Raw genomic sequence first — 12331 nt, 5'->3', positions numbered from 1 at the left:
TTATTCTAATTCAAGACAAAATATGTATTAAAATCGAGCACACTCAGCTGTAAATTTTCCACTTGCTTTGAGTTCTTTTAGTATAAATGTTGATAGGTAGATGCTGTAAATCATATAGCCAAAATGTAATAAAAAAAAAAAGTTGAAATTGTTTGTACTACTGCAATTTTTTACATACATACGTGATAAATCAAATTAAATAAAATTAATTCATTTTTATCGGAGTCGTAAATTTTTGTGGAATTAGCCCACATACAAATGTATTCTTCATATAAGTTCATATTTGTTTTTCTTCGAACTCAGCATAATTATTAAGTTTATATAGTCATATTACATACTTCGGTAGAAAAATGTAAAATGTACTTTATGAGTCAAGGTCATTCGATGACAATCGAATATGATCATTTTCCAATACACATATAGCAAGTTAATGGATCAGATCTCATTCATAGATTAAATTACTCTCCCAAACACTCTCTCTCTCTCTCTCTCTCTCTCTCTCTTGGCAACGTATTGCTCTCAGTCATCTGTTGATACTGCGTGAAATAATAAATAGAACCGGCATGAAGCGAAGCGAACGCTAAAAAACCGCTCAGTTGTAATTAGTTCTCGCTGACGATAGAACGTATTCGGAGACTCGCGTGTTTTCTCGTGATATTGTTGTTTGCTGTGTGCTGTGCTGTGACGAGAATATTGCAAAAAGTATGTCAAGCGATGCATAATGCGATAACAACTGCAATCGGCGGATCGCATTGCATAGAAGTTTAAAAAGTGAATTGACCTCTCAAGTGTCAGACCGACAAAGAGACTGACCGACAGTCAACTGTTGCCTAGCAATGCCAACAAAAAGTCAGTGTCAGGCTCATGAATATTTACTTTGTATCGCACTCGTATGGCAGCCAAGTTAGTCAAGACGGCCAAAATGAAAAAGCCATGGGCAGAGAGCATGTGTAGAACCGTTTAAATGTTATGTGCGTCGCATACGCAATAAGTCAAGGTCCCGGTTTCTTCTAGCATAGATCAAGTCAAGTCTTACAGCGACAGCGAAAACACATTCATATTTATGTGTGACGCACTTTGCACCGTGGGACGCTGCAACAGTTAATAATAATTATTGAGCAGCCGAAAATTTAGTGAAGTGTATTTCTCATGATTTTTATTCTTCGTTAAATCTGCCAAAAAAGTGCTGCTGCTGTTGCTTTGGTTGGCAATTTAGTATATTTTGTGCCCTATGGTATATTCTGAATGTAGTAGTATATCGATCTATTTAAGATTCGGTATATTTTCGTAATATTTTGGGATATTTGATAGATTTTAAAAAGTCAGCTGATGCTTTTGCTTTGGTTGGTTTTCCGTATATTTTGCGCTCTATGGTATATTTGGAATGTTGTAATAGTATAATGTAGTACTAAATGTATCATTCGATATATTTTTTGTATATTTGGTATATTTTAAAGATAATACCACACTGTTTAGCTTTTATTAAGAATGGGTAGTGGGTATCTCGCAGTCGACCACACTCGTTTGTAGCTTTCTTATTCCTTTTTTTGTTCTTTACATGAATTTTAATAGAGCTACAGTCGATTATTAATTTAAAGCATTATTTTATATCAACAAATCATTTTTACTGAACGAAAATGACACCTTGCTTATATAGGGTTAATTTATAAACCATAACTTGTAATTAGTTGTTAACACAAATTCGAAAAATCTGAGTATGTCACCCACTGTACCTTGCCCGTTTACTCGTCTACTATACGACAGAGAAGTAGCATTGAACTTTATCGTGCGCCTGTTGATATTACCGTTGTATTGTTTTTGTTTTTACTATAAAATTCTTGATGTTAACCCTTATGTTTAGTTATTGCGCGACTTTATTCACCTGAAGTGCATTTATAATTTAATATATTTGTTTGGTATTTAGTAAACACGAACTTCTGAAAAGCGTGAAACACATTTTCAGTCCACAGTTGTCTGTTATCAGACTTTTTATTTGTATATGCAACTGCTTTGTTGTGAATTCTACTTTTCAATGTTTTTGTTTGGTTTCTGTCGCGATAAGAATTCTGCGACTGTGAAATCAGCTGCTTGAGGCAGCGAGTGTTAATGTATCAATAACAATAATAAAAATAAGTTGGATTAGCTTCAACCCGAGTGTTATCTATATATCACGCTAAATATTCCACAACAATTTATGAGCAAATCGATTTTATGGGTTAATTGCCCTAATTGATGTTGTTATGTACTCGCAAGTATTATACGATAATATGTTTTCGAATGAAATTAAATTCGTTGCCCTTCATTATAATTATTACTACAAATTAGAGTAAAGAGAAGCACTCAAATTACATCTAGGAAATGAGTAGAAAGATGTTCACTGGAAATAATTTATCAATGAACAGTTTAATTTTAAAAACTTATGATTTGTGTCAAATTTAAAAACTGTAAATATCATGAAAAATATAATTATAATTCATTATTCAACAAAATTTTAAAAGAAAAATATTTATAGTACTTACAAAAAGAACAATGAAATTATTTTTATTATATACTCTAAGCATAGCAATAATCCTAACAATAATTTAATCTAGGCAACAAGAAAGATAAACAATCTGAATTTGTATTAGCTTGTGAAATATTTGCTAATCGTTGCATACTTCAATTAATAAACTTCTTTGAATTCGATTATCGAACGGTATTCTAAAAAAGTTATGGGTACTTGCCCAAAATAGTTTAATTCCCGGGAACCATTGAAAATATGAATCGCATTAATTAGCAAGAAAACCACTCAGTGCATACTCACACTATATTTAAGTTGTAGTTTTGGATAAGATTAGCCCTCAATCATCAATCAATTGGTTTGTAGGCGGAAATTTCTGCAAAGTAATTCGAATTTTAACTTTCCTGTCAATTCGTATAAGAGTATTATAAATTTATGTCTTACAAAATTTGTGTATTCCTGATCATCATGAAAAAACGACACTATATAGCCATCTGTTGGAAAGCTACATTTTTGTTAGCTATATGCTTTATGATAAAAACTTGATTTTGATCAGATACAAATTTTTGAAGTTATGTCAGAAATAATTTTGTATAGTCAAAAACGGCTACTTATTACGGGTCTTAACTGATTTGGCTACCAGATTTTTATATTATTTTATTTTGAATGAATATATCAATATACCCAATATATAGCATATATTAGTCGAGCAACCTCGACTGTAGCTTTGTTTCTTATTAAAATGGTTTTGGTATCTGACAGGCGAATCAAACAAAAAAAGAAATATAATGAATTAGATATTCAAAACTTACAATTTGAAATGTAAATATAAATTGCATTTACACAAAACATACGATAGAATTCTTAACTAGCATATTATGCTTGAAGTGTTCGATACGATAAATGCACGTGGTTATAAGAATACGATACTGATTGAATCTCTATGCTAAGCTCGTATATGCCTATCACCATGAGTAATATCTTTACTGCACTGTTGCGATTGCTCACTGTTAATAGAGGTTCACATTGCCCAACTTTAGCTTACACTAGACGCGTTATCTCACCTTCGTCGACCCCACCTGGAAATCAGTGAGTCCCGTTCTATGCTCATTGATAAGGTCTGCTGTAATTCTTGGTAGTAAAAAGCGTATCAAAGCAAATTGCACCTGATAAGCACAGTCGGGCAGGCATGTAGATTGTTAGGGCCGGTCCGGTGGTGCTTAGTCAGTCATTGGCCGTGTGCGTGAAGAGAAGTGTGAAAGTGAGGTGTATCTAGTTTGGGACTTGAAGACTGTCAATTCACATAAAAATAATACGACTCAATAACACTATATTAAGTGACTCAATAATGTAAATATCTATATATTCAAGTGAGTAAGTGTGAGCAGCAACAGCGCGATAAGGAGAAGGAGGAGGAGAACAAAATGGAGATACTCTTGGAGCTCAATATGAAGCAGAAGTTGGCCACTCGTCTCTGCATTCTGATATTTGGCAGCCTTGTCTTTGCCTTCTTTTGCTCGGACAGCGCCTTGGCCAGCCTCACACTGGGTGCTCTAATGGCTCTAACGCTGCGGAGTCCCACAAATATCTATGCCTTGGCGATGACGTGTCGCAGGGATCTCCTGTGAGTAGTTGCTTAACTATAAAGAACTTGACGATTGACTCTCACTTCTCTAGTGCTTTTCACCGCTTTGTGGCACTCAACTTCTATCTGCTTCGTAAGGATCGCAAGGGCTGCACCGTAGCCCACTGCTTTGAGGAAGTGGCTCTGCAGCAGCCAAGCAAAACTTGCTTCATAATGGACGATCGTCGGCTCAGCTTCGGCGAGGCGCTGCTCTACAGCCAGAAGGTGGCCGGTTACTTCCAGCAGCGAGGATTGCAACGCGGTGACTGCGTTGCCCTGCTGATGGAAACTCGCGTGGAGTACACCTGCATATGGATGGGTCTCAGTCAGCTGGGTGTTGTCACGGCGCTGATAAACTCGCACCTGCGTGGCGACTCGCTGCTGCACTGCATCCGGGTGGCCAAGGCGACGGCACTGATCGTGGGTGCTGAGCTAGCTGATGTGCTGGCTGCAATGCCTTCACTCGGCATTCCCATCTATCAGTTTACGGATCAGGAGCAGCACCAGCTACTGCCAGATGCCACTGAGCTGAGCAATGCGCTCAACGGCCAGACGCCGCTGCCCGTGAGTCGCAGCTTGGAGTGCTCCGCCCGGGACAAGCTGCTCTATGTTTATACCTCGGGCACCACGGGATTGCCGAAGGCTGCAGTCATCACCAATCTGCGGTTTCTCTTCATGTCAGCGGGCACCTTCTACATGTTGGGACTGAATCGCGATGATGTGGTCTACAATCCCTTACCCTTGTACCACACGGCCGGAGGCATCGTGGGCGTAGGCAACGCCCTGCTCAATGGCAGCACTGTGGTGTTACGTAAGAAGTTCTCGGCATCGAATTTCTGGAGCGACTGCAGCAAGAACAACTGCTCCGTTGCCCAGTACATTGGTGAGTTGTGTCGCTATCTGCTAGCCACGCCCTACGCGAAAGCGGGGCAGCAATCTCAGACGCCTCAACACCAGCTACGCCTCATGTACGGAAACGGTCTCAGGCCGCAGATCTGGACGCAGTTTGTCACCCGCTTTGGCATTCCTCAAATCGGGGAGATCTATGGCGCAACCGAGGGCAACTCCAATCTGATCAACATTACCAATCGCATTGGCGCCATTGGCTTTGTCCCTGTCTTTGGTCGCAAGCTGTATCCAGTTCAGATTCTGCGCTGTGACGAGCTGACGGGCGAACCTCTGCGAGATGCGAAGGGTCACTGCATGCGCTGTGCTCCTGGGGAGGCGGGACTGCTGGTGGGTCAGGTGGATGCCAGGCGAGCGGTGAGTGCTTTCCATGGATACGCGGATAAGGAGGCCTCGGAGCAGAAGCTGCTGCGTAATGTGTACACCAAGGACGATTGTTACTTCAACTCGGGAGACATGGTTGTCTGTGATATACTGGGCTTCTTCTACTTCAAGGATCGCACCGGCGACACGTTCAGATGGCGCGGGGAAAATGTGGCCACCCAAGAGGTCGAGGCCATCATTACCAACTGCATTGGACTCAACGACTGTGTTGTCTATGGGGTGCAGGTAACACATTACATTCCCATTACTTTTTACACCCTTTACTCATAGGGTAGACAGGTACTATAATATACAGTAACTAAAGAAAATATATGTAAAATGCAGAAAAAGTCATCTCCGATCCCATAAAGTCTTAACCATCGTCAACAGTCGAGACAATACATCCATGTCAGAATGTCCGTATAAGCGCCTATGTAAATATCAGAAATTATAAGCGATAGAGCTTTTACAGTTTTAATGGTATTATAGCCTCTTTCCACCGCACGGTTTTCTTTGGTTTTCTTTGGTTTTTTCACGTTCAGGCCGAATGTTACGTTCGCCCCATGTAAAAACCCATAAGAAAAAACCGTCGGTTTTTCTACGTTCGCGAGCTACGTAGAAATAGCGAACGCACTTTTTGGGTAATTATCGATATTTTGATCGATATGACAACGAAAAAGAGCTCACCACTAAGAAAACAGCTGACATTAAAGTGCGCCAAGGTATGAAAATAGAAAAATTAAAATTTTATTTTGCTTTTTAAAGCAAATTTTGTATATTTTAGATGAGCCAAAAAACTCGAAAGCCGTCAATATCGTGGAGTGGCATCCACGAGGCTATGTTGTTCGAGTTATGGGAGGATATATGTAGTGCCTTTTTTGGCCAATCCACAAAGGCTCCACAAGGGTGCCAAACTCCTCCCTATTAATTTGAAAATTATATTAAAAAAATGATTCGTTGTTTCCAGGAACATCGCGCTCCCAAAACACCCATGCTGTTGCTAAAAGTAAATGTATTTATGTAAATATTACATTGCTGCCAGCAAATCTACTTATGTACATAGCCCCAAACTGATGGCGATTTCTTTACTATTGGCAATGGCCTATACTCTATACTCCGCTAATTTTCCCTCCACTTCGTCAAAATCCTCATAAAAATCCTGCAATTTAATAAAATTTTCCATTTTAAAATGCGCGTGCTGTTTTTTGAATTGTTCGCCAACTCGTGTTTACATTTGAACAGCTGACATTTCAGAGCGGCCATATTGAGAATTTTACCGTTGCCCATATTTCTCGGTTCGTGCAGATGGAAACCCCGAAACGGGACTTTAAAAAACGTAGAAAAACTGAGTGAGGTGGAAAGAGGCTATTATTCTTAGTATATACCAAATCAATGCACCAAAAAATTATTTAAAAATACTAAGCGCTATATTTGGTATATTGATAACTATTTCGGTTGCGTTTAGATGAAAATTGTAGAAGTTATTTAAGAAATACTTTTGTATACCAAACATCGAGTACTTCAATCGGGTTTTAGTTGCATTGTCTGACATTTCCGTTATTTTTTTTTCGCAATGGTCTATGTTAAATTTAGTACAATATCCATATATCAAGTATACGCCTTGTTATATATTTTAGTATTTTTCGGTATTCGGGTATATTTTAAGAATATATGTAGAGAGTACCTCACAGTCGAGTACACTCGACTTTAGCTTTCTTACTTGTTAATTATTTTTGAAATAATACTGCACTCCTTTGCTTTCAAGGAGCCATCCATCGACTGTAGTTTTCTTACTTTTACTAAACCGCATTTCTTTTCTGCAGATTCCCCATGTGGAGGGCAAGGCAGGCATGGCGGCCATTGTGGATCCGTCACGCAAGGTGGACATCAATTATCTCTCGATTGTGATACGTGGCAGTCTGCCTCCCTATGCGCGTCCGCTCTTTATCCGCCTGATGGACGAGATTCCTCGGACCGCGACGTTCAAGTTGAAGAAGCGTGAGCTAGCGCTTGAAGGATACGATCTGGACAGAGTCAGCGATATCATTTACTATCTGAATCGCGATGGCGTCTACAGAGAGCTAAGTGCGGAGCAGTACAAGTCCTTGCAGGCGGGCACTGCAGGACTCTGAGTATGAAGGCGTGGCTCACTTTGATATTAACTGCAATTGTTTTTTGTATATACACACACACTCACGCTTACAACCACTTACTTAGTTGTAACACTCAAAAGAAACGACTGATGAAACTTTAGCAAAAGCCGAGCGCGTTTCATTCCAATAACTTGGCCATAAAAAAAGACAGCTGAACCGATAATGGTCGCCAATACATTCCCGGTTGCTCCTGCACCACATAAGACAGCAGCAAGCAGCAAGCAGCTACGGCCAAGATATATCGAAAGTGTTAAATCCCGAAGATTAAGTTCTCGCTCATTGGCAGCTGTTGTGGCCATTTGGTTGCTGCTGTTGCTGCTGCAGTTGCAACATTAACGCCATTTCAGTTCGCTAGCGGCAGCTGCGTCGCGACGTCCCAGCAACAACAACAGCAGCAAGATAAACGATGTGCAAAATCCATACAAACAACAACAAGGCATCTGCAGTTAGAGTTACTCTCGCATTGTTGTTGTTGTTCTTGTTGTTGTTGTTGTTGTTGCTGTTGCTTTTACTGCTGCTTGGCTCTGAGTTGCAACCACAAGCTGCGTAGCCAAAGTCGACAAAGACGCCAACGTCGCACAGCGCAACGCGTCGATAGCGCCAATATCGATGGCGAAAAAGTTGTGGCAGGCAATCATAAAAAACCAAGAAATACCAACAAAGCCCCTTCTTGCAACGAATTGGATCCCAGCTAAGGCTAAGTGCAGCACACGATGCCACCTCGACCACGACCACAAGACTGCTCAACTATGTCCCGAGTTGCAACGTAAGAACAAAAAATTCTGAGCTGTTGGATACAGTCTTAACTGTAGACAGCATTTTAGTCAGCAATAATTGTTGCATAGTTAGCGAACGTTTACTAAATGTCTATAACTATCATTAGCACTATAAATGGACCATGTAACAACGCTGAACCAATTTCTTCTCACTATTTTATCACTTTCAAATTGCTTTGTTGAGATATCAAGTATTTAATCAGTTGACAAAACTCATTATTAGAGGAGCTTATCAGATTAACATCCATAACAGAGCAAACTAGGTAAATTCGGATAAGAATTAAAATCCAGTATCAACTTAATCAACTGAAATGGATTAATGGATTAACCTCTTTCTTACATTATTTTGTCTATTAAACAATTGGGTATATACATATATTCATTAGGTATCGTCATATTTGCAATCTATTTTCTATCAGCAATAATAGTTAAAAGAGCAATAGTAACCGAAAGAGCAAGGAGAAGGACAATCAATGGTGCTATCAATGGTTAGGCGCAATCGAACCACAATCGATAGCATTAGACACTTTTGATAGTGGTTCAACCACTATCGATGGAGCCATCAAAAGGTCTGGCGATAAAAAAAAACTTGTAAAATGCCTTGGCTGCGGCAAAAAATACAAGAGAAGCGGCAATGCGTCAAAATTTGTATGTCAGGCGATATTATAGGCGACTATGAATTGCACTATCGACACTATCGATCACAACCTATCGATAGTCCTCTACCTTTACTATCATGTAAGTTCAACAAGGGTATACAAGGCTCTTTTGTGACTGTCTTAGGCTTCATCAAGCTATACCCGCAACAAAGCCCACGTTTTTATTAATGTATGTATGTAAATGTTTATATGTATATTTTTCATCAAGCTGGTTTTATTTGCTAACTAATGTCCCCTATATTTAACTCGTGAACACTGATTGCCCGATACTTCTTTTAGCATGGTATATCATTATAGTACTTAATTCTACTTATATTATAGTTAAATATACAATATCGCTATCCTCGCCATACCATTATTTATCTAACACTGTCAACCTGTTACAATATTGCATATTACATTCATTACAATTTCTTAAAAATTCTAGCTTACAAAAAAAGATAGAATCATAATGTTTTCATATTGACAATTATTTGAAATACCAAATTAATTAAAACTATAGAATATATTTGGTATAAAAATATACTATTATTTATACAGACATATCACCCCATATTCTGTTAATTACAAACATACTTAGCACTTTGGCAATTCTATGTTTTAACCCATATCGCTCATAATTATTGCACCTATGATATTTTCGATTACCCTATCATGAAACCGCCAATGTGTGGAATATAAAAACAAAGGTCCCAGTACCGGGCAACACGAGCAACTTCCACTGTTGCAAGTACATCACTCCACTCGTATAATAACAAGAGCAAGAGCAATTGCAATGTATCCGTGAGCTTAAAAAAATGCGCATAAAGTTGCATTGGCAGATGGGGCAAATGGGGCAGCTGGGAGTGCAACAAAACGCGACTCGTGCTAGTTTTGTCACCATCATCACTGGCAGGAAAATGGCATGCCCCGTGTTGCATGCTTCCTCAGCTGGCTGCATCGTCGCCGTCATAAACAAAATGGCAGTTGCTCGCTGGCGGGCAGGGCATGCATAGCTAATATCAATAAAAGCAACAACAATAACATCAACAACAACAGCAACACCACCAACAACAACAACTGCTGCTGTTGCTGCATCGACAGCCATTGCCACAGTTCTTGGTTTTGCTGTTGTCGTAGTTGTTGTCGTTGTCGTTGTCGTGTGCGTCGCACTCGCGTTTAAGGAGAAAAATTAAAAATTTTTCAATAATTTTTCAAAATGTTCGACGAGTTTGCCGGCAATCGCTTTTTGTTCCTTTTCTGTATCCGTCTCGTTCTCCTTCTCTCTTTCTCTGTCTTTCTTCTTTGTTTCGGTCTATGCTCTCTGCCGTTTCTTTCCTTTAACTCATTTTGGGCGCCGGGTGTTGGCGTTTGGCGCCACAGCTGCCATTGGAATTTCAAAGCTATTAAAACGCTGCCAGGCGAACAAGAACCAAACGGGATCCATGCTGTTGCCACAACAAACCGACAGTCCATCAGCTGCTCTAAACGCCTTGTAACTCTCAGTTGCGAGTAACTTCACTTTAAGCAAGCTCTACTACAAAGTGCACTACACTCGGTACAGGAATACAACTTAGACCATATTCATTTAACTGTATATATAGTATGTATGATTGTGTTTCAGATTTCTAACATTTAATGGCTTTAATGTAAAATATGGTTTAAAAAATAGATCTTAAAGTTACATATACAGGTTTTATACTCAATACAGCACACAAAAGTCCAATATGTATAAAACAAGTAAGAAAGTCTCTTTGATATAATCGCTACCTAATTTTTATAACAGCAATACAGTACGTTATTATTTATAAAAGATGTGAAATTAATATGCTGAAAATTTTTAAAATATACCGAAGACAATATTCGTTATATTAGTATACAAATTGTACCAGTTTGTTAATCAAAGCACCTAAGACACGACACGCAGCAATCGGTTTTTGCAATATACCGTAATTATACCGTATTCATAAAAGTATATATTCTTTATTTGTTCACTACGTAGAGACCAAACATTATTGCCAACTAATTTTAAATACCATTTTATACGTTTTTTTTTTTAATTTTCAAATTCTTTTGAAAAGGCTTTCAAAAAGAACAACCAAAACAAATGCTCAGTATAATAAGTTCTCAATTCTCAGTGTACTATCACTGTAATAAGTAAATATAGAAACACACATATAAATATACAAATATATATAAAATAGAATATAAAAATATAAATACATAAATAAAAATAGAAATAAAAAAAACAACAAAACAAAAATTAAATTCATTTCGCTAAGCTAAAGCTAAAGATCTATCGATCCATTCTTGGCCATTTTCGATCAAATTTACATATAGATATAAATGTTATCGGAAAAGGTTAATAACGGCGTTGAAAAGATAATTGAATAATATATATATGAAAAATACATATATAAGAATAAAGCATGTTAAAATATAATACAAATTCATTGCAGTTCAATTCATTTGATGTATATTTTTCTTTATGTTTCTGAGGGGCCTTTCAGATCTATTAAACAAGCGTATAGACTATTATGGATTGTATATATTGTAGAAGAATGGACTTATCAAACCTTACAAATTTGGTATTTAAGAGTAATGAAAGTTCGGATATGCTCGATAATAACTTAATGCCAGCGAGGTTGTTGTTGTTGTTGCTCTGCGCTGGCTGCTTGTATGCATTTGGGCTTAAAGGTTTTGCTTGCTTTTGTTTTTATGTGGCACGCAGCAGCCACCGCTGCCCGTTGTCCTTTCGCAGCCACTGCTGACGTTGTTGTTGTTGTTGCTGTTCCTGTTGCGTTTGCTCCTCTGTCGACTGCTCTGCTGCTTTGCAGGTTCGTGCTAATTACATTGCACCTGTGCGTGACGTTTGATGTCCGAGCTTCAACTACCGACTGCCGACTGTTTGTTGCTAGATTTTGCTAAGTTTGTTTTGCGGGTGTGTGCGAATGTGTGTGTGTGTGTGTGTGGTTGCTGTTGCTGTTGCCCAATTGCATCTGCAGTAGTCGCCCAGCAAAAATTAATTAAAAGCCAACGTGCGGCAATGCAATTAAATTCGATTTGGCTCAGCAATCGAAGCTCTGACGTCGACTGCGACTGCGACAGCGGCTGAGACTGCAGCTGAGACTGAGACTCAAGCTCAGCTGGGCGGCTGTTGTTGACATCATTTAATACAACAATACGACAAAATTATATTTCACACACACACACACACACACACACGCTCACAGGGAGGCGAACATAAAAAAAGTTCACACAATGCAACTGCCTACTTCGTGTCTTTTCCCCTCATTTACTCATTCGCCCCCTTTAGCCATCGACTCGCAAGCCTTTGTTTTGTTTGTGTTTGTATTTTTATTGTAAGCATT

The 12331-nt window shown here is 38.7% G+C and overlaps 1 protein-coding gene across 1 annotated transcript; it reads left to right on the top strand.

The window, feature by feature from the left end:
* Positions 1 to 597: 597 nt before the first annotated feature.
* On the top strand, positions 598 to 7996 carry LOC132791232 (long-chain fatty acid transport protein 1). Its single transcript, XM_060800074.1, has 4 exons — positions 598 to 702; positions 3872 to 4124; positions 4178 to 5639; positions 7217 to 7996. Coding segments are annotated over exons 1-4 (2025 nt in total). The 5' UTR covers positions 598 to 701; the 3' UTR covers positions 7526 to 7996.
* The last annotated feature ends 4335 nt before the right edge of the window (positions 7997 to 12331 follow it).

The sequence above is a fragment of the Drosophila nasuta genome, chromosome 3 (assembly GCF_023558535.2).
Source record: "Drosophila nasuta strain 15112-1781.00 chromosome 3, ASM2355853v1, whole genome shotgun sequence".
NCBI classification, from domain to species: Eukaryota; Metazoa; Arthropoda; class Insecta; order Diptera; family Drosophilidae; genus Drosophila; species Drosophila nasuta.
This window is presented reverse-complemented; position numbering and strand designations above follow the sequence as displayed.

Bases quoted from the DNA above. Each gene is read 5' to 3' on its own strand.
- LOC132791232 (XM_060800074.1), top strand. The intron at 4,125-4,177 runs GTGAGTAGTTGC...TCACTTCTCTAG, and splicing joins ACGTGTCGCAGGGATCTCCT to TGCTTTTCACCGCTTTGTGG. The intron at 5,640-7,216 runs GTAACACATTAC...TCTTTTCTGCAG, and splicing joins GTGTTGTCTATGGGGTGCAG to ATTCCCCATGTGGAGGGCAA.